The sequence below is a fragment of the Rhinolophus sinicus genome, linkage group LG15 (assembly GCF_036562045.2).
Source record: "Rhinolophus sinicus isolate RSC01 linkage group LG15, ASM3656204v1, whole genome shotgun sequence".
Taxonomy (NCBI): domain Eukaryota; kingdom Metazoa; phylum Chordata; class Mammalia; order Chiroptera; family Rhinolophidae; genus Rhinolophus; species Rhinolophus sinicus.
In genome coordinates this window covers 29285890-29308577 of record NC_133764.1, presented here as the reverse complement: position 1 = coordinate 29308577, position 22688 = coordinate 29285890, and the positions used below count along the sequence as shown (strand labels likewise).

Here is a 22688-nt window from a genome sequence, read left to right as displayed (position 1 = left end):
TGTCGATAACTTTCAGGCATGTGGCTTATTGTGTGAACTTTTGGTATGTTCTGTGAAAGGACAAAGTGGCATTCATCCTCTTCCTCTTTGGTGCTCCAGCTATTGCACATGTTTTATAATTCGCGTGATACATCTGCAGTAGCTCTTGCTAAGTAACAATCCACCCCGGAATTCAGTGGCTTAAAACAACCACAGAGCACAATTTCTCACAATTCTGAAACCTTGACTGGGCTTAGCTCAGCAGATTTCTGTTCCTCATGGAGTATGCTTGGTTTGAAATGTTGAAGGTGGCTTTTTCACTCACATACCTGGCTTCTCCGTGGCAGTGGGTGAGCAGCTCTCCATATGGTCCTCCACATGGCTAGCCTGGACCAGCGTGGTGGTCTCAGGATAATCAAACCAGACGTTTCACATTGTGGCAGGATTCCGGCTTCCATCTCCCCTTAGTGACCTGAACTGACACAGTGTCTCTTCTGCCACTGCATTGGTCAAAGCAAGTTAAGGCCAGTCTAGATTCAAGGAGAAGGCGAATAGCCTCCACCTCCTAGTGAGAGGAACAGCATGGCAGCACCGTGAGGGAAGGAATTGATGGTTGCCATCTTTGGAGATTATCTACCATAGTCTCCCTCTTGATGCATCTCTTTATTGGTCTTCTCTTTCTATTCTTAATGGCATTACATGGTATAGAAACACAGGGCAGGCAGGAATTAGTCCCATGGCCCTAAATGTCAAATCGTTTACCAGGAATCCCAGGGTGCTGTGCGCCCTGAACTGTAAGATTGGGCATGTTACTCAATGTCTTCATTGACTGCCTTGGGAAGTGGTTTATATTTGTGGAGCACTTGGTATGGGCCAGACCCTATGCTTATGCCTTTTTCATGTTTCATGTTATTAAATGATTCTCTTTCCAGAGCTGTGCATGTTATCTCAGTGGCGGTTTCTGGGTTGGTTCAGGAGATAAAAACACAACATGACCAAGTCAATACCAAAGATTCAAAAATGCTCCCTGTGCTCAAGACCAGCATCCCCTCAGTTCCCAGAAGCACATAATACCTTGGGGTACTGATCATACCTTTTCTTTTCATTCTCCTCCCCTCTTCCAGGATTTCTTTTGTCAATTTCGTATTCCGTTAATTATATATTTGTCCCACTCTGGTCCCTTGCTCCCCCCCCCCCAGGCCCACCATCTTCCTACAACTGATGCAAATGAGGAGGGATACTCGTGGCAGGTCAGGGAACAGAGAGCATCCGAGGAGAGGAGAGTCGGTTCTCGGAGTGGAGGGAAATTCTCTGCAACCACACACAGACCCCACCTACCAGACACAAAGCCGATGCCCTCCCATACCCGTCAGGACAAAGAAATCGCGTCAAGGGAGAGCGTACTGTGAAACCTGGTTCTGTATCGGAGCCCACAGTGTGCTTAGAATAATGACTGTTATCACATTACTTTATGCAGGACTATCAGCAAGCCCAGAGCCGGTGCACACCCGGGAAGTCCTACTGAGGTAGCATATGGCATCTTTTACGTTGCGTTTATGTATTTTTCAGTTTTATTGATACATCATTCACATACCATAGAGTTCACCCATTTAAAGTGTACAGTTCAGTGGTTTTTAGCACATTCAGAGAGCTGTGAGCCAATCACTGTAAATCTAATTTCAGACATTTTTATCACCCCCGAAAGAAACTCTGTTTCCATAGCAGTCATCCCCCAGGTCATCCCTCTCCCCCAGCCTTAGGCTGCTAATCTACCTTCTCTCTCCATAGATTTGCCTCGTCTGGATGTTTCCTGTAAGTGGAATTGTGCAGTGTGGGCTTGATGACTTGCTTCTTTCACTTAGCTTCCCTTTATTCACTTCACTTATTGCATGTCGATGAGGGCTGCACTTTTAAGTTACCATTTCTTTGATATATTTTTTCCAGGATCCTAAGCACTTCAAGTCAGAGAAGACAGGACGGGGACAGTTAAGGGAAGGCTGGAGAGATAGTCACCAGCCCATCATGTGTTCCTACAAGCTGGTGACCGTGAAGTTCGAGGTCTGGGGGCTTCAGACCAGAGTGGAACAATTTGTACACAAGGTAAGTAAACTAGAGCAGGTCCTGAGCTGCGGACAAAGTCACTGTCATAATTGTAAGCTGGCGTGTGTGAGGTTCAACAGACAAGTGCTGGGCCAGCATGAGGTTAACTACATCTAGAACACTCTGTTTTCATGAAAATGTATTTTACCTATGGGTTTAATTTTCTGCCACTGATAGAAGTTTTACACTTCATCTCTTATTCTCTGAACTCCATTGTCTACAGGGTGAGTATATTCGGGAAGTTGGGCTTTCAAGTTGGGTGGCACCTAGTTCCACCCTTGGTACATGGTCCCAGGCAGAAGCACAGGGCTTATCTGTGTGTGCAGCCCTCTCAAGGACGATTCTCACTCAAAAGATCCTGCAAATGTAGACACTTAAGGTAGAAGGTAGAAGACTCCCCAAGAGACAGAACAAGTACTCCCAGTATTCCCATTAGAAATACACTTCCAGCATTTCTGCTCATATAATGCTTCTGTTATCAAAGAATTACTTATACCCTCAAAACAAAGATTTCAGTTGTATACCGACTTTGGCTGAACATGTTAATTTTGTAACAGGAATTCACTTGATATTGACTTAGGTTTCTTAGGGGTTTCTAACATGACTCCTGTCCTCATGGGGGAGATATAGGAAATGCCATGTCGCCATGTCGAGCATTTGCTCTTTGTAACTCCTCCTGTTTCCATAAAAACAAATACTACCCAGTTGTCTCTGCATTCCAGATAGGCTGGATAGCTGTTTATTTTTCCACTTAAAAACTGACTTTAAGAAAATAGCTTTCTGAAACTCTTTGGGGAACACTGGAATGTAACCTTAATGCACTGAGCTTTTTGTTACTTAGATGGATTTGTCTACAGGGGGCAATTGACAATAAAAAGTGCAAATCTTGAATTCCGGCCCAAGGAATAGACTGAACTTGAGCTCATGATGGTTGCAGACTCCGGAACAAATTTGAGACAGAGAAGTGTGCCCACCTTCTACTGAGCTCCAGAACCCCTTCTGCTCACCCAGAGGCGGGAGTCGAGTGAGATACATAGAAGTCAAGTTCCAGGACCTCCTGTTTTCCTGCTGTATCCCAATTATTAAGCAGGAAGACAGTCAGGGCTCCCAGAGTTAATATTTTCCAGCTTCAGCTCTGTGTCTGTCTCAGGCTGTACCTTCCTTGACTTCTTACAACATCCCCCTCCTTTTTTTTTTGTTTTTTTAATCCAAAACGATCTCTTACTAGGGCCACTACCACAATGCATTTTATTTCCCCCTCTCACAAAGCATATTTAGATTGCCACGGCGCTCGGTGTTTCTTTTCTCACAGATGCCTTCAGCTTGTTTTGAGACTCCATTTCTTTAAAACACCTGTAAGAATTACACTCTAGTAATAGGCGTTCCCATTGTCCATTTCCAAATATAATGAAGTGTTATCAACGCCCCCAAAACACACCTGCTCTGGTACATGAGTCGCTAATAAGTTTCTGAGGCTAGCGTTTGCGTGGGTTTGAAGTGCCAGGGATGCCTTTCTCTGAACACCTTCTGTTTTTTAAGAATCTATTCACAGTTAAGGGGGAAAAAATGTTCGAAAGCAAGCCATTAGCACATCACTGAATTCTTCTTTCCAACAGACAGCTGTGTTGTGCTTAATGTAATAGAATATATTTACTGGTGCCTCCATGCTGTCCTTTGGATTTCCGTGAATTTGACACAATCAGCACTCAAGTGTGTATGGCTTCGTATTGCTTCTTATTTTCATTACATATTTCCTCCTTAAGCCTCACTAGATATCCACAGTCCTGGCATAATAAATACTTCACTATAAATGCTTCCCTTGTTTCTGCAAATTCACTGAATTAAAATCCTCCGTTTATTGAAACGTGCTTGAACCTTTCACAGAGGTTTTTGACAACTGCTGGATTTGTTTGGCAGAAAGAAGGGAATGCTGGAAGAACAGCATGAATATACAAGAAATGTAAAAAGGCACATTTATGGCGGACAAAAAAAAGAATACTATGAAATAAAAGCACATGAATAGCGTTACACACACACAAACTATATATATTATTTTTCTTAGTTTACTGTTGCCATTATGTGTCACCATCAGAAATGATTTCATTCCTTTTGTCTCTAGTCAGGCTTATCATTCCCATCATGTTCGATTCTAGTTCAGGTCTCTCATTCCATCTCTTTCTTTCTTTCTTTTTTTTTTTTATAATTTATTTTTTTTAATTTATTGGGGTGACAATTGTTAGTAAAATTACATAGATTTCAGGTATACAATTCTGTATTACATCATCTATACAGCCCATTGTGTGTTCACCACCCAGAGTCAGTTCTCCTTCCATCACCATATATTTGATCCCCCTTACCCTCATCTCCCACCCCCTTCCATCTTTTTCAATAACAGTTGACTAAACTTGTTTTATTCTCCCCCTTCTATTACATGAAAGTCAAGCCTAGAAAGATATTTACTTGTCTTGTATCCTATACCTTCAATTGGTTCCATAACTAATATTTAGGATATTTCATCAGAGAAGAAAGAGTGTTAATTGCCCTTTACTTAGAAGTGACTTGCTGCCCAGGAAAGTTCTGGCATTTATGACCTCCTGACACAGGTGAGACAGACACACCCTCCTACAAGTGAAAAGTAGAACCTGTTTTAGGTAAACAAATAAAGAGATAAGTTTCAAAGTGATTTGCCTAGAGATTCATTCCAGTCATTGCTGTGTGGCTGCCAAGTCTGTGTCATTGGTCTGTACACACCTCCAGCCCAACTTTCAAATAAGATGGGGATTAACTTACAGCAAGTACGTGCACGCCATTGCAAGGGCAGAGGGTGAGCAAGGACAATATCTGTGTATGTCAGCCTATAATTGTTATCACATATGGACGGAGGGGTGGAGACATTGGTAACTGTCAGGATTTCCAGAATTGGGAACGATCTATTTTCTAGATTGTTATAATCAAACATGGTATTGTTTCAACCTCCTTCTTTCACTTTGTTAGGTAGTCCGAGATATTCTGCTGATTGGACACAGACAGGCTTTTGCATGGGTGGACGAGTGGTATGGTAAGTCAACATCCCCAAAATAACTCGTGAAACAACTTCATAATATGTTGACGGGCTTTCAGTCCATCAGGCTTCAAATGCTACCTCGAAAGACTACAACAGAGGCAGGGCTACTGCTTCCTGTATTGGAAACAGCACTGTTCACAGGACACAATGAAGAAAAATATAATAATAGGGGCTTAATCTAACAACTACAGTACTTAGCTGTGGACTAAGTAGAACCTCAGTATGCTTGATGCTTGCATACGTGAGACACAGGACTCCAGAATTCTCTGTTGGATGGACTTTAAACTCATCCTAATTTGTATCAGACTTCAAGATCAAAGCTGTCTGAAGCATTAGATTAAGTAAAAGCTGTCCTTTGATTTGGAGATCACTTGAAACCCTCTCTTACCAAAAACAGAAGGATTCTGCAAGAATTTAAGGGCTGGGCCCATAGGTGCCTCTGTATCCTGACGCTATGTTCTGGCCTATTTGTTTTGTTTTGGTTTGGTTTACGTGATTTTGGAAGAGTTACACAAGTTCTGCACATTCCCAGTCAATGAGAACAGGGTTTGCTTCATCTTCCCTTCCCAAATCCTGAGCACTGTTGTTTTATCTGCGTAAGTCCTCTCCATTCCCAGGGTCAGTCCTCAGAGGCCAGTGTCCTCCACTAGAATTAGAAACAAACACACCCCATTGGAGCCTTGGGTTCAATCTGATTAGCCAATGAAATGCCCTTCTCCTTGACCTTTTCCTCAGTCGCACGGAATTGGTTCTGAGTATAACCTAGATTGTATTTGGGTGCTTTTCTGTCGTTGTTGCACCACTTCCCTTCCTCTTCTGAGCTGAAGGTATGGAATTTAAAGTGAAAAGATATGTGGGACTGGATGGGCCAAGACAGCCATGGTGATTAGTCGTTAGCTGTTTCTGAACCACACTTTAGAAAAACATGGTTCTGTGGGGCTTTTTATTTTGTACTGTTTTGCAGTTTGCCCACATCAGCATCTTCTGAAGAGCAAATGCATCTTCCTGGGTTTGCCCAAATGCAAACTTCTGGAAGAGATTATTTTGAAGGATTGTCCTTTCTTGTCACACAACCCCAGGAAGTGCGCTGGCTCACCCCCTGTTTCCCTAAGACTTGTCTGTGTGTGGTTGTCTTTCCTGGGGTACATGGTGGGAAAGTGTCTGGTGATGACTTCCCCTGAAACCAGTCTTTCTGGTTGTTTTTTTCTGGGGAGCTTTCCTCAGATTCTTAGAGGGAGCACAGACCCCAAAAAAGGTTAAGAGCTACTGGTCTGTCTCAACTTGGACTCCTCCAAGCTCATGGTTTCCTTACCATCAACACGAAGACGATATCAAAGGGATATTCAAAAAATGATGGGCTCAAACTCATTAGAAGTTTGGCAAGTGAACAGGGACCTGGAGGGCCACAAGCCTGCCACTTTGAGGACCAAGAAGACACAGGGCACTTCAGTAGGTTTCTCTCTAGTGTCAGAATGCCAGAGGGGGCTTTTTAGAAAGTGCAGCATCAAACAGGGTAGACAGGTCCTCTTTAAGAGGACAAAACACTGCAAGCCTGTTAATCAGAAACAAGGATTTGGGTAGAGGCAGGATATAGAAAAGGAAAAAATATAGGTGGGTATCTAATAAGTGGACTACTAGGGTAGAGAGGATGGGGGTCTATTCTTTATCTCAAGCAAGCCAGGGGACGAGAGGGGGAAGGAAGAAACTTAAAGACGTTTAGTCCAAAAAAAAAAAGGAAAATCTCAGACTATTACAGAGGCCCAAAGCTAGAATAATGCATCAAAGGAAACTAACAGGTCTCGAGTCCTAAAGACCTTTCAGAGGAGAACACCTACCTATTTACTTTGGATGGGTTAGGTGGAGAGGGAAACAACTCAAAGAGTGTATTGACAGAAAGCCTTTTCTGTATCTGAGTGCAGAAAAACAGCATGTGGTTTAGTGGATACAGATCGTCAGGGTGCCTTGTACTCCCCAGAGAAGGTCTCCACCCCTTGTATACACAGTCCTAGCCCCAAGCAAAACAAGCAGCCTTTTCACGCAGCAAGGGGGCTGAGAACCACCACATCCATTTCATGTAAATTACTGCTGGCATCATCCCCCAGCCGAGCTGCTTGCCAGGAAAACAGTGGCTCCTTCATTACACAGATGCAGACACTCAAATCAAATGGACGGAAATGGGCCTGCCCACAGAGTGTCCTCTCAGCCTGTTATTCCAGGTTACGCTGGAGACTGTGGGCCTTTCAGGTAAATGGGTCTTACTGAAGCCAAGTATCTACCAGGATAGCCCTTCAGTTTTGAGTACCTTATTTTAGGCTCAGTAAGGCTCTTATTAGTAAATATTGAAAAGGTCCAAAGTTTAAAAAAAAACACACTCTTGCCAATCGTTTACAGCCTGGTTCTCAAAGTGAAATCCCTGGACCAGGAACATCCGCATCCCCTGGTTACTTGCCGGAAACTCAGATTCTCAGGCCCCGCCCCCAACCCCCTGAATCAGATGCTCTGAGGTACGGACCGCACTCTGTGTTTTAACAAGTCTTCCCGATGATTCTGATGCTCGCTGAGGTTTAAAGCCATCTGGCTTACAGCATGGGCTGTAAAGCAGATTAGATTACAAGGAAGAACAGTTTAATTCAGAGTAAACAGGTTCGACTAAAGAATGGTAGGTGTCTTTAGGGCCCATTGCCAAACTCTGCTGCCTTTTGAGAATTAGAAAAAGGCGCCCCTTCTAGGCAGACTCAGCAGGAGCTTTTGGCTTAGGGCTGAATTTTAGCCCTGTTCACCTCCCAGGCTGTGTGTTCCTACTGTGTACAAACTGTACCCCTTACGCAATGGCAGCCCTGAATGTTTTTCTCCCTAAATAGGCTCACCACCTCCAGTGCTTAGTTAAGAGTCCCCCAAAGAAAGGGACATTGTAGATGATGACGATCTTTTCTTACCCAAGGATTTTAATTTTGTATCTTTTCTGAGTTTTGGCATTTTGCTGTCACATAACTATTTCCCTAAACAGATGTTATTCGGTTCATGTTCATGGTAAAGTAGAACCATTTCCAGTGCTGGAGGAGATGAGTTTGTCTTTCAAAGCCTTGATTGGTCTTTGTCCACGAGCCTTGGGTCTCTCCTGCATGACTGGAACACTAATCAGAGAAGCAACAACAGCACATTTCAGAAGATAGGGGAGAGGGGAGGTGGATAAAAATAGGCAGCCCAGCTTCCCAAAAGCATGGTTTTGCTTCGCAGCCTGACAGTATTTTGAGAGAGGAACACGGGGTTGCTAGAGGGAGGCTGTGATGGAGTAGACCCTCATGTACGTCTTTAAAATCCTGATCCTTCCAAAAACGTATGGGGTGTAGTTCTGGCTGGTATAGATGAATCTACCTCACGACAATGACTTAGCTATCATTCTGGGCTCCCCAGAGCAGGCCTAACAATGATGGAGCGAGCTCAAGGTGGAGAAAGAGGAGTGCTTCGGGACGAGCATTAGCGGGCGAGTTCACCAAGCCAGCATTTTCCAACGGCCTCAGGTTTCCTGAAATATGAACATGAGTAGCATGGCTCTTATACAGCATTTTATGTGTGCGATCATGTTCGTTTCTTTGAAGTAAGAACCCATAACTTTCCATCAGATTTTCAAAGGGGTCCATGACGGCCCTCCCCTTCCCCAAATTAAGAACTGTAGGAAAATAGCACAACTGTAGATTACAATTCTGGATCTTAGTGGTCTGAATTATATGGAAAGGGTATGTACCAAGCCTTGAGGATTGGCTACTTTCAATAGAAAAAAGTGTAGCCACCCTAAGCTCTTTGTAACAAGCATGTATTGAATTTATAATCATTTTTAAAAGTTAAAAAATGTACTACCCAAAGGATAGCCACCATTTTGCTGGAGCCTCCCCCCGACCCCAGCCCAGCCACCTGGTCAACTTTTCCATTTTGACTTAATGTGAGAAAAAATTACTTCTATTTAGACTGAGGAGCCTGGAAGTGGAGAGAAAATAAAACATAATGTGCCATCAGACAGGCTATTGAATTAGAGTTATAAGACTCTTTTAAAAAAATGTTTAGGGGTGGCGGGTTAGCTCAATTGGTTAGAGCGTGGTGCTAATAACACCAAGGTTTCCAGTTCGATCCCCACATGGGCCACTGTGAGCTGCGCCCTCCTTAAATATATATATATATTTAACTGCTGCAAGTATGCAATACAAAATTCTTGCTTGCAGACATTCTATTCCTTGGCATTTGTAGTTTCTCTGTATGTTCAACTGACTTCTATCCCAAAGGGCATTAAAATATATGATCTTGCCTCCACTTCCTGTGAAATCAACCTGCCGTCCTTAAACTAAACTGATTGTAAGAAAATTACCACCACAAAGTTGAAAGACTAGGAGATACTTGCAATATATGTAGCCAACAGAGGACTACTATGTATAATATATAAAAAGGTACTATAAATCCAACAACTCAATAGAAAAAAGGTAAAGTACATGAATAGGTAAACAGGAGAAGAAATACCAATGGCCAATAACCTCACTACTAATCCCGAGAAATGTAATGGAAGCAGCAGGAAGATACAACATTTGCCCATCTGATAGCAAAAATTGAAGAGAGTGACAATATTCAGTTTTGGATAGGTAAAAGAACAAATTAATGGTTTTTATAAAAATAAGTACAAGTAACCTATGACCCAGCAATTCCCCTTGTAGAAATTTATTCTTAAGGAATACTACACATGGACTCATGCTACACATGTATACACGTACAAAGCTATTCAGTGTAGTGTTGTTGAAAAAAGCTAAAAATTAGTCTCAGTGTAAATGTCCATTAACAGGAATATAGTCAAGTAAGTAATGATACACTCATACTATGAATATTGTGTACAACCATTAAAAAGAATAAAGCAGTTCTTCTTATGTATTGGTATGGAAATATGTACATTTTCCATCGGTGGGCAAAACAAGCCAGAACAATATGTACAGTGTGTATAGTGTAGTATCGTATGATTCCATAGTGTAAAAATAAATGAGACTGTGTGTGTAGTAACATACATGTGAATTTATAGGAAAAAATTTGGCAGGCAGTAGTAATCTCAGGAGTAATTAACAGAAGCAATAGGATTGAAAAAAATTAGTTAAACTCTTTATATATCCAATACTATTTGCATTATTTCTGCGGAACATAATTCATGCATTATTTGAGTGATTCAACAATAATATTTAAAACCCAGATTTTTTTTTTTTTTTAATTTAAAAAGTAGAAAACGCTTGAAGTGGACCGAGCCAGACTCCTAAGTTGAGGTATATTTGCTCTTTGATGAGTGCCATTAGTTCATGGTTTAGGAAGTCGAAGAAGATTCCTCACTTGCCAAATCCCCTAGTCCAGAGCTCCTTTGACAAAACTGGTAGAGGAGGAGGTTCCAGTCTCAGCCCAATCATCTGGCAAGGAAAAGGCTCCACTCCGGCTCCATTCAGGGGGACATGCTAGGATAGGAGACGGACGGGGAGCTGCTCTGCCCTCACCTGAAGGAGGGTGAGAATGTGAAGGAAAGAAATGGCCTAGCAAGCAGGTAAAGAAAGGAAATCTTATTCCACTGAAGTGTAATGGGGAGGCACTTATACCCCCACAATACTTCCTTCCCAGTGCTGTTCTGTCAGTCCACCTCTGATAGCCCAGTGTCTTTGTCAAATAGGATGGACCTTTCTTGGAAGAAAGACCACACTAGTTCCAATATTCCCTAAAATCAGGCAGTTTAGCCCAGTGTTACCTGTTTTAAAAGCCTTTATTTAAGAAACCTTAAGAAAAGTAAATATATAAATTAAGGGGTGATTACCAGTTTACTTGCAAAATAATTGACATAGTGTTTCTTTCAGTAAAGAGTTTCTCTGATACACATAAGCACTTGTTTGCTGAAAACAAAGAGATCTGAGCCCAAATTATTAGGTTCTGATCACTGGAAATCAATCAGTAATAAAAATGCATCATCTCTGAAAGGATAATCCATCATTGGGCACATAATTGAATTTAACTAAAAAAATGGATTCATATATAGATTCTGAGGTAATATACTTGGCGGATACAGGACGTAATGCATTTCACCAGACAACCTGAACAGGGACATTTTCTCTTGATTAGGCTTTCCATAAATGACTGAGGAATATTGCAAATGTTTATATCATTTCCGTAAGCATGTAGGGTATGTGGGGATAGTTCAGGATTCAGGCAAACATACTTTCCCTCTGCCTCAGCAGAGACCAAATTATCTTTCAGAGAACCACTTTACTAGGACTGTTCATTCTTACTTACGTGGTCTGATCGGGAGATTTTTTTTCCTATTAGGTGAAATTTTCTGAAACTTTGTGTCTTAACTCTTAATTTAAAAGGGGGAGGGTTATATTTCTAGACTAGGCAGACATTCTAGAAAAAGTTTGTCTTCTTACCAGCTCCAGACTGATGGTGTCCATCTTCTAATGACCCCAAATAATGAATTTTTAAATAATTTTTTTTCTTTCTTACACAAGTAGTGCATATTTGATGTAGAAAATGTGGAGAATATATAGATATGCAAAAAAGAAGAAAATGAAAATTACCTATAATTCCAACCCCTCGAAACAATCACTGTTAACATTTTGAAATGTATGCTTTCAGTCTTTTTAAAATGTCCGTAATGCTTTTCTGACAAAAATGATTTCATGTAATGTGTACAATTTTTCTACCGCCTCTTTTTTATTTAACAATATACCAAGGACATGTCTCTATAGTGTTAAATATGCTTCTACATCATTTTTAATGGTTGCATAGTATTATCAGTCCCCTGGGTTGTTTTCAATTTTTCACTCTTATGAACAAGGCAGTAATGAGTACCTTTGTTATTAAATCCTTCTTCACATCCATAAAATTATATATCTTTGAAAGTACACAGTCGCACAGTTTCAGCCCCTCTCTTAACATTGAGCTAATTAAAGATAAAGAATGATTTCTGTTGGGATTCAATAGAACAAAGAAACGGAAATGCCTTTGTTTTTGTTTTCCAAATTGCTGTCACGCCATGGGGGGGCGGGGGGGAGTAGCTAATGAACATTTGTATAGAGAAATTTAAACTTTTAAACTTTTAGCTTAAGATGACCTCAGTATTCATTCCAGGTGTATTAGTGTTTAAGAAATTTTTGATAACCAGCCACTGAAATTAAAGTGATTGTATTGAAAGAATGTGTTATTATTGTTAACTAAGGTGCATTTGTTCTAATCACAAAGCAGCATCTCTTTATTGCTTCCAGTCTCCTCGATTTTCTAAAAGAAAAGCATGCTCTTTGCTTGGCCAGACTGCTGCTTAGCCTTCTTGATACTTACATTGCTATGGACAGCATTCTCGATTGACAGTTTCGGGGTGGGAAGGGGTTCAGCTAAATAACATAGCTCAGGTCTGGATTTCGAGCTGCCCTCCATCTTGGCCCCAGACCACAGTGAATCAAATCATAAACTTCTGGCAAGTCTGCCCTTTGGGAATGAAGAGACTCTCACATGACACACATAGACTGACATAAAAAGACACCAAACCACATGATGCAGAAACTACCTAAGGAACAATTCCAGCTGTGAATACCCGCTCTAAATCCCTACCAAGATAATTAATGATCTAGTGCACAGGCTGGTCAGTTAACCAATTGCTCAGCGTTCCTTTATTGTAATGAAGCATGAAGTTAAATTCTGCCATGAGAGCAACAGAAGAATCCCCATCTGGGAAAATTTTTGATAAAATGTAGTAAAAAAAAACAAAGAGTACGCTGGAAGTAGGGGATAAAATAACAAAAGTATTTAAAGTGAGACTAACTGTCATGTTTATGCTTTTCACATACTGAAGATGGATGGGTTCCTTAAGATTTAACAATTGGGGTAAGACAGGTTTTCTCAACCCCAGCACCATGACATTTTGGACCACATAATTCCTTGTTGGAGGCTGTTGGAGGGTCCTGTGCATTGTGGGACATTTCACAGCATCCCTGGCCTCTACCCACTAGAGGCCAGTAGCACCCTCATCCAGTTGTGACAACCAAAAATGTCACAAAATTGTCCCCCATTGAGAACCACTGGATTAACAGATCATTCTCCTGAAATACTGAAAAATTGCAGACTCAGGCCCAAAATCATAATGTCATGTGCCATTTTATTTATAGATCAGTGTGGGTGGAAGTAGTGTCAGCCATCTTCAAGCTGTTAGGCTAGACTTGAAGTTCAGGGTAGGCCTGCACTCTCTGACACCAAGTATTCTATGCAAAAATACACGTGGGCGAGCATTGCACCAAATCTCACTCATACCAGCAAACGTCCTTTCTCTGCCTTCTACGTCATGTCTTCTATAATAGCAATGAAAGTGTCCTTTCTGTTGATGAATGCACTGATGTAAAGAATCTATTTGGAAAGGTATATGGGAGGTAAGTATTAAGCCAAACAAAGCTGAGCCTGTCCTTGAAGGGATCTTCTAACTCTGCTTAGGAGATCTCTGGCTATGGCACTGCCCACGTGCTACTACTCTCTACCCACTTAGCTCACTTCACAAGAGACCGCTAAATAATTTCCACTCTTCTCTGTTCTAAGACTATTCTGACTTCACTTCCTTGTACTCACTCCCCCTTTGGCTGGTGTAACTAACTTTATGATTTACTCTTCATAAAGTTAGTGGATCCCCTGCTTTTTTAAACCTCTCTTTGGCTTCTGCTAAGCTACCGTCTTCCCCTAAAGCGCCCCCTCCCCTCCATTGAAAGTTTGCATTTAATAACGGAAGTTGCCAACATCTTGACCTTCTTTCAGATATGACAATGGATGATGTTCGGGAATACGAGAAAAACATGCATGAACAAACCAACATAAAAGTTTGCAATCAGCATTCCTCCACTGTGGATGACATAGAGAGCCATGCCCAAACAAGTGTATGTAGAATTTTTAAAACATGTTGCCCACCCTTTACCAAACGTACACATAAACTGATCTTTGAAATACTGCGAACACTCAATTCGCAAACTGCTTGCACAAAAACGTGTCATCAGAGGCGGTTGGTGAAGAGCATGAGCTGGGTCTGAAGAGGACAGTGTCACCTCTTGCTTCCAGACATTTCGATTGTTTAAAGGCGCCTGACTCCTGGTTGTTTTTGGTCATAAAACCAAGAACATGGAGAGTGGAAACATTTTGTGGTCCCGGTGAACAGCCTGCACCATAAGAGAAAGGGGGAGGGGGGGCAGCAAAGAGGATATCACACGAAAACTAGGACATCATGCCTCTAACTTTTTGAAACAGTTAGCACTAAGTTCTTTGTTCAAGGAGAGGTGTCTGGTCCATCTGGTATTTTAGGTTTTTTTCACATTTGCTTTGAAATGGTTTCTTCGGCTATTTATATAGCTGTTTTACCCAATCAGTTCCTTTTTACTAGGTTAATGTCCAGATGTGGCTGCGTACATACACCCTGGCTGCACAGTGAAGGTGTGGTGAGCTGGGACCGAACCAGAGCTAGCCCGGAACTTAGGACAAGCCCCAGAGAGCCTCGAGTTATTTAGTGGCACGTTGGAAATTGAGAGATGACTGTACGGTGTGTGCCAGTATTTTAAATATATTGCAGTCATTCGTGCTAATGAAGAGGAGATACAGGTGACAAAGAAGTAATCACTGTCACTTATATGTATCTTTGGCCTGAGCCGTGATCTCTTTGAGAGCCACCTTGAGCCCACAGGTCTGTTAGCTCATGTCCCAGAATAACACATATTCGATTTTTAAGAACTTGATGATGTAGTTATAGAACATGGAGAGATGGCTTTTGTTGTAAATGGATGCTTTGGAGTTGTGAAGACCTTTTGGTTGCCCTTGGAAATTTTTAGTTAGGTTTTTCAGAGCATGTCTTTGGAATATGCCCTGCAAGTCTCCTGTGCTGCTGCTGTTGGATGCATGTGACTGCCCTTGAGGTTGAAATGGCCCTAACTCTTCCGCCCCATTTTGCATGCAGTGATTAGATTTGCAGAAAACCGTTCTGACAAAACTGCCGAGGAGATGCTCTCTATGGGCAGACCAAGTCCCACAGGACTTCCCCCTTCCTCTGTCCCTGTTCTCAAGTTAGAGATGCTCCTTAAGGGAACTGCCCTTGAATTTTCATCCCTTTCAATTACCTTATCTTTTAGGAATGTTAGATACCAGTTCCCTCTCAGCCATTCTCTGAAAGCTGCTCACTCACTATAAGTATAACCCGACAAAGGAAGCCAGAGGAAGTGGGGAGACTCCACACATCCAAAAGATACAAAGCACAGTGTTTTGTCTCATTCTAGTTTTCAGAGCTTTCAGCTCAAATCTGTTTGCTTGGTTTTCTTTTCATTTAACTGTGATTATTAGGGTTAGAAGGTCAGTTGACCAGTTAGATGGTGATACCTGGAATGGTTCTCCCCATGGGAAAGCCCGTGTGTTCTCTGACTGCAACTCACAGGCGTTTCCATGACTTCAGCCAAAGAGATGTCTATCTCCCCAGAAGTTACACAGAGTTGTTGTTTTGAATGCTTACATTTCCCTTATTCTGTGGAATCCCATCAAATTGAAGATCATTTGTTTTTTCCATTGTCTTTCTTCTCTATCATAATGAAAACCGGTTGAAATCAAGGGGCTGCTGTCCATTACAAATAAAACTGCATGGGTGCTCAATAAAATATAATCATCAACCCGAGTAGGGACAAATGAAATTGAAATCATGCAAAGTTAACATCCCTGAACACGGCATTAAGGAAATAATCTCCTTTTCAATTGACCATTTTCAGTGCCTTCAAGGATGGGAACGACTAAGTGCCTCTGGGAGGGAGTGTAGAATCTAAATTCTGTACTTTGGGTGATCTCTGCTCCCTGCTGGATGTGTGGAGGAAAGCACTACATTCAGACACTTGTTTAGAAAGCCTGATTTTTCTCCAAGATGACATCCATTTATTACAGCAGAAACATACTCCGATTTGCTGAAATGTTTCTGACAGTCTCAGTGTTATTTTGAAAGAGCTCTTTTTAAGAAAGCTTAATCTCATTTCTTAGCTTGTTTAATAGTCTTAGTATTTTTTTAAAAGTGGGCCGTTTGCAGGTATAATTTTTCGTGTTATATTCTGAATTCTATATTACATCAGCACAGCCATACTTTTTTATTTCCTTTGTAAAACCTTTCCCTTTCAGAAAATTTTAATAATTGTTTCCAGGAAATCCTCTTAAGGATTTTTTTTTAATATTTCTGGTTTGCTCATATGATATGACCTAACGTGTATATGTAATATGCATAGCTATATCTCCCCTAATGATTAATATCATCTTATGAGTATTCATTCCATAGTTCATATTTCCAAAGTAGCTGTGTTGTTTCATGCTAATTTATGCAGTATCATGTAGGGAAGTTTCAAGTGCTAAGTTTAAGGATGAAAGATGGGTGACTAGGAAGCTAAAACAGATACAGAAAATCCATGGACAGCAGATGTCACCTTTTACTCAAGGCCAAGCTCTTAGGCCTTCATTCGGTGTTTTTTCTAATAAGCCCAGTTAACTGTTTTCCCATTACCAGCAAATAAAAGTAGCAAAGGATACCAGGGATAGTTAGACTGAGAATAATTAGTCGTAAACTTAACAATAGTAATAATCGTAGTAGTAGTAATAATAAATAATAGAGTTCTTGAGAATGAGAGAAGAAATATCAAACTATAAAAAGCAAATAGACCCTGAGAAAGAAGTCGTCACAGAATTAAAGCGCAGTGATATATTTTGTTTGAAAGTTTGTAAGTGTATCTAATACATTAAATACATTATGGAAAGATTAACATTTAAAAGATTTTTTTTTTCTCATTTAAGAAAGTTTCCGGCATTTGGGACGTCTGCATCATGTGACAATGCCTGTTAAATGAGGCATCACTGAATTGGTTTCTTGAATGACAAATAATGCTTTTTTTCCTTTTAAATAAAATTCTCATTCATTAAATTATCTTCTCCCTTTGTTCTCTATTCTTTTTATGTTTCCTTGAGAAATGGTTTGTTTTTGTTTTGTCGTGTTTTGGGTTTGAGGATAATTAGCAGGGTTTGTTGTTTTCATCATCTTGTTTTTTAAGCTGAATTAATTAAAACACGATATCTAAACAATCTCAGGATGGATATACAGTTAGGAAACAGGTAACCCCTAGCATGCAAAAAAACATATTTATTGAATAAAAGGGTAGCATGTGGAGAAGTTCTGTTGATTTGCCTATTTACCCTATTAGGGTATATTGTGCTTTCGTAATCTGAAAGACAGTAATATACATCATTTGGGGGCCATTCATTACTTTAATTATTTCCCTTTATAGAAAAGATGTCCAGGTCTAATAATAGTTCCTTATACCATACCCGTGACACACCTTCTCTCCCTTCCCCTCCCCCTCCCTCTCCCCCTCCCCCTGCCTTTTCCCCTCCCCCTCCTTTTTCCCCTCCCCCTCCTTTTTCCCCTCCCCCTCTCCCTCTGTACTCTCCCAAACCGTTCCTATTCAGAATACTTAAAATATTCAGAAGAGTGTTTTGGGAAATCTTGGAATATTTTTTCAGAGGTTTGCCTCAGTGAAAAGAACGAATTCAGGGTTTAGCGTGTCAACGATCATTTGGGTTTATAATCTGGAGGGGCCCCTTTATCATAGGGCTCCCATAGGTCCTTTAAAACAGGCATAGTGATGACTCCACGTGCGTCTCTTCTAAATCGCTGCTCATTTTTCTTTCTATGTTTTCTTTCCTTTGAAGACATGACAATGGATGAAGTCCGAGAATTCGAACGAGCCACTCAGGAAGCCACCAACAAGAAAATTGGCGTTTTCCCACCCGCAATTTCTATCTCGAGCATTCCCCTGCTGCCTTCTTCAGTGCGTAGTGCGCCTTCTAGCGCCCCGTCCACACCTCTCTACACAGACGCCCCAGAATTTCTGTCGGTTCCCAAAGATCGGCCCCGGAAAAAATCGGCCCCAGAAACTCTCACGCTTCCAGACCCTGAGAAAAGAGCTACCCTGAATTTACCTGGCGTCCACTCTTCAGATAAGCCATGTCGGCCCAAATCAGAGTAACTTCCTATGAATCTTTCATGGGGTTTTATATTTTCGTTTCGGGGGTTTCGTTTTGTTTGTTTTTTTAGAATCTTCTAATATAGAAAAAGACTGCTTTGTCACTCACACATGTCCCTTCGATCTCTGAGTGTGCATGTGGTTAAGTAATTTCACATATAACATGATTCCCTAGGTATGCCACACAGTGTCATATTAAATGTAAGACGTAAGACGCAAAGGACTGAAGGAATCAATCTTCTATAGCCACAGCTGGAAGCCAGGGAGGTAGCCTTGTTATTGGGCATTTGATGAGGTTGGTATGGACGTCAAGAGTAAATGAGTGAAAACTTTGCACCAGTGTGTTACAATGTGTGGTAAAATAGTGAAGTCAGTTTCCTTCCATGAAACCTGAAATTCTCAAAAATACTCTCAGGCGTAACATCCCTAATTGTTAAATTTTGAACTGCTCATCACCGATACTTGAATACCAGTAGTTACTAAGATTCCTGTTTTGGATAGTCTGACTCAGGATTTGGGGCCTAATTAACACTTTAAATTTTTTGAAAATTTTAATTATCAACCTAAAGAGGCTCCAAGTGCAATTAATGATAACGTATTTATACCTTTCACAGAATTTAATAAAGACTCCACTTGTTTCTGTCTTTTAATAACTTTCCCCTTGATGCCCTCATGGCCTCAGAAATCTTAAGAATTGCATGGATGAATGTGACCTTAACTGACTGATTTTGGAAGAGTTGGGTTAGGAACCAAGAGGCCGAGGTGAGGCAAATATCTTTTTTCTCTACAGGTACCAACAAACCTTAACTTTTCAGCTTCCATCATCCATTAAAATTCTCAGAATTTGCAATTAATTGAGTAGAATTCATTGACTATTTGCCCATTTAAAGAAGTTCAAGGAAGTAGAGTAAGCTAGCGGGACTCGAGTACTGTCAGAATGTCTGGTTTGGAAACCCTGAAAAAGAAAATGGTCTCCCATCCCCCTCCGGGTTTTATTTTTAATAACATCCAGACTTCTTGGAACAGAGTGCCCTTCACTGGACCTTAGAAAAGACTGTCATTCTCTTGCTCCTTCCTTGAAATCCAAATATTGGGAATGTCACAGAAGTCGAGGAAATACTGTCAAGTAGGAGGAGAGAATGAATAGAATTTGTAAAGAGGAGGCGTGATCAAAGATGCCCCTCTAACTTTCTTTTCTTCGAGTAGTGGTGACGCAAGATTAGAATCAAGGTTGACAGGAGGCAAGATCATTCACCCAAGTGACAGAAAGAGAAAAATCTGCCACCTTCGCACCTCACTGCCTTTAAACGCAGAAGGAAGGGCAAGCAGAACCTAGCATTTACTTTTGTCCTCCAAGAGAGGAAGAGAACAGGTAATTGGGCAACTCTAAGCCCCCAGCTAGCCTTCCTGACCTTAACCTCCAACCTCAGGAAAGGACCTTCCCCAAACAGATTCCAGAGCAAACAAGGTAGACCAAGGAGGTATTCTCCTCTCTCAGCCTCTCAGCCAGTGGACCCTGCCTGCTTCTCTCAGTGCTTAGCACTGCGCATAGTGTCTTTCAAGTTGACAGATTCTCCCAAGGTGCAGGCCCCTGCCCCGTGAGCCCAGCTCCAAGTGGAAATCATACGTCAAACTGTCAAGATCATTTCTTTAACTACAGGTTGGCATTTCGCTCAAAAAATAAACCCAGAACTCAAGGATACCCCGTTGCCAATAGCTTAAATCAACTGTGCATCCCTTCCCTAAGAATGATAGCCTTGTCATAAGACATCTTTGCATGGTATGGTGCATGACTTTTGCTTGTGGGAAAACTTAACTTTTATTAAACCCCTTGGACTTCTCAACGCTCCCTCTCCACGCAGTAGTACTTACTCAATGAAAATGTTTGGCTTTAGAAAGCAAAATTCTATTTTCAGAAGACAGCCATAGCGTGTGTATTTGCTTACCATTGATTTGCAAGCTGAAATCCGGATGGCGTGGGATCACTATTTGCGCATAGAACGGATTTATTTTGTGCAGGTTGTTAACACATCTGACACCTCGTTTTTCCATTCATACCACTGCTGTTTTCCCTTTTTGTAAAGTAGCTTCTGCTATCAAGGTCAACAATTCTGTATGCTTTGGAAAGCTAATTTTTGATTTCCTTCTGTGAGTTTTCTTTCTCTCTTAGCCAGCACAATACCACAGACATCAATTGCAAACTGCTGGTGATAGTGTGATTTTTAGCCATCAAATGTGTGTTCTTAAAATATGTTCAGTTTTCTGTCTCCCTGTGGTTTGTGTGCATTTAATAAACGGGGGAGGGTGCTTAGCTACTTTGCTTACTTACTCCAGTCGTCACAAGCGTAAATAACTTCAATATTTTATCTATCTTGATTTTCAAATGTCATTTTACATTCTCCATACATGAATTTGTTATTGTGGGGTACAAGCCTGCAATGAATGTGTATATAAAACGTGAATAATTCCTATAAGGATGGACATTAAATGGCTGCATGATGGAAACTTAGAAGAAAAAAACAAAACAGAAACTTGAATTCATTAAGCATGTTTGGGGGAAAATAGAATCTTTAACTCAGTGCCTCCGTCTGCAATGTGGAAACCTTCAACTTCATTCACCAAAACTGTATTATACCTGTATAGATATACCTATATATATTAATATAGTATGGTGAATCAGACAAACCGCCGGTTAATCTGGTAGCCAAACTAAATAACCCATAGAACAACACATACTTGCTCACCATCTTCATCTCTGATGGTAGTGAAGACCATCAAAACGGCTGTCAATTTTCTTACTTTGGGTGAATTTCTGATGCAAAATGCCCATGTGCTTTTTGTTGACTGTGGTACAGCCTTGCCGCTTTGACTGTGCTTTCCCAGGATAAGAAGGTCTCAGTGTTTTTACCCCATAAACTTTGTCAGAAGTTCGCTCTGAAGACCATTTCATTTTTCTACTTTTGGGCTGTGACAAAGCAAAGGAAAAGCTTGAAAACAGGAGGCCATGACATTTTTCAGTGACCACCGTTATAACTGACACAATAGGCATTCGTTGGCGAGTTAATTTATAAACCCTTCTCATGGTTTTGCATCTGTGTAGGTGGGAAATGGTTTTAATTTATCTGCAGGTATTTAGTAACCATGGACTTGGTTGTGAAAATAAATCTCTAAGGAGCGCTGTTGTGGGAATGGAACACAGACACTTAAAAAACACAACACCCCCAAAAGTAATTATGTGGTTTTCTTTCGAGACGCTAATAAAATTAGTGACCTAAGAGAATAGATTCTGACATTTCTCAAGAAATCATTTCAAGGCTGATATATTTATGTGTATTTTTAAATTCTCCTTTCCTTAGCATCTCCTCATGGCTCAGAGACAGCGAGGTCAGTGGTTTAGGTCAATAGGAATTTTACTCTTCAGAAAGGGCAGAGTACAATTTACATATAATGTACTCAGATAATCCAATAGACAAGAATTCTCTAAACAGTTTTAGTCCCTTTCTGATGGATCATCTGACTCAGTAGGCTAGTGGACCGTCTGCCATCTGAGCCATAATTACTGCAATTAAAAAAAAAATGTCTGTCCAGTGACTAACTGGTCATGGATAGACTCTTTAAAAGTACGCATTCTTGCTGAAACTGAACTGCTACACAATAGCACAGGGGAGGCCACACATACCAGGTTCTTCTGTGTTCTACCTTCCAAACAATCTGCATTTGAAATGTAAGTGCTTCAGCTTTGCAGGAGTTTAGTGCAATAAGAGAATGTGAATATGTTGAGAACTTCCCAGATGCGTTATTAATTGTAATTTTGTTGTTAACGAATGCTTTACGATAAGCCTCTTGGTGTTTTTTGGTTTTTTTCAATTGAAAGCATGTCTGTTGAATTGCAAGTCTCCCTTCAGTTTCAGTCAGTATACCACTGCCACAGCTAAAGGACCAAGTTTGGGGTTGCACAGTGTTCTAGATTATAAGCAAAGCAAACAAAAGTTGACCCTCACACATGCCATTGTTCTGTGTCATTTTATGGCTGTTTTGTGTTTTTTCCCCAGTTATTTATTATTGTTAACTTACTTTTTCTTACATTCTATTGTAAATAAAGTACAAAGCAATCTTCTTTCCAAGCGTAGCTTCCTCTCTTTCTCAAGCTTTTCTCTTTTCTCAAGGGATTGTTGGCAATAGTGAACTTGTGGATTGATGGGAAAAAAGCCATCAAAGAAGGAGGAGCAAGCCAATGGCCAGTACTTAGACCCAGTTCAGGGGGACTTTGTGTGCAAGGAACCTAGTCCTATGGTGCCTTCAGGGCCAGAGCCTTTGGGAGGAAAAGCCTGGGTGCCGGCCCCCACTACCCAGCCAATAAATACCCAAGGTGAGACTGTAACCCAGCAGGATACACACACATAGACTCACCCATCCAACAGGTGCTTGGTTCCCTCATCAAATGGGAGTGATATCCAAGAAAAATCACCCCGAGGGAATCT

General features: G+C 41.0%; 1 protein-coding gene across 1 annotated transcript in view; it reads left to right on the top strand.

The window, feature by feature from the left end:
• PITPNC1 (phosphatidylinositol transfer protein cytoplasmic 1) overlaps positions 1-22324 on the top strand; it is a 215199-nt gene extending 192875 nt beyond the window's left edge. The window contains exons 7-9 of the mRNA XM_019732864.2: positions 1924-2079; positions 5074-5137; positions 17894-22324. Of these exons, the coding sequence (XP_019588423.1) occupies positions 1924-2079; positions 5074-5137; positions 17894-18210 (537 nt within the window). The 3' untranslated portion in view covers positions 18211-22324. The remainder of the gene's footprint in view (positions 1-1923; positions 2080-5073; positions 5138-17893) is intronic.
• Positions 22325-22688: the final 364 nt, after the last annotated feature.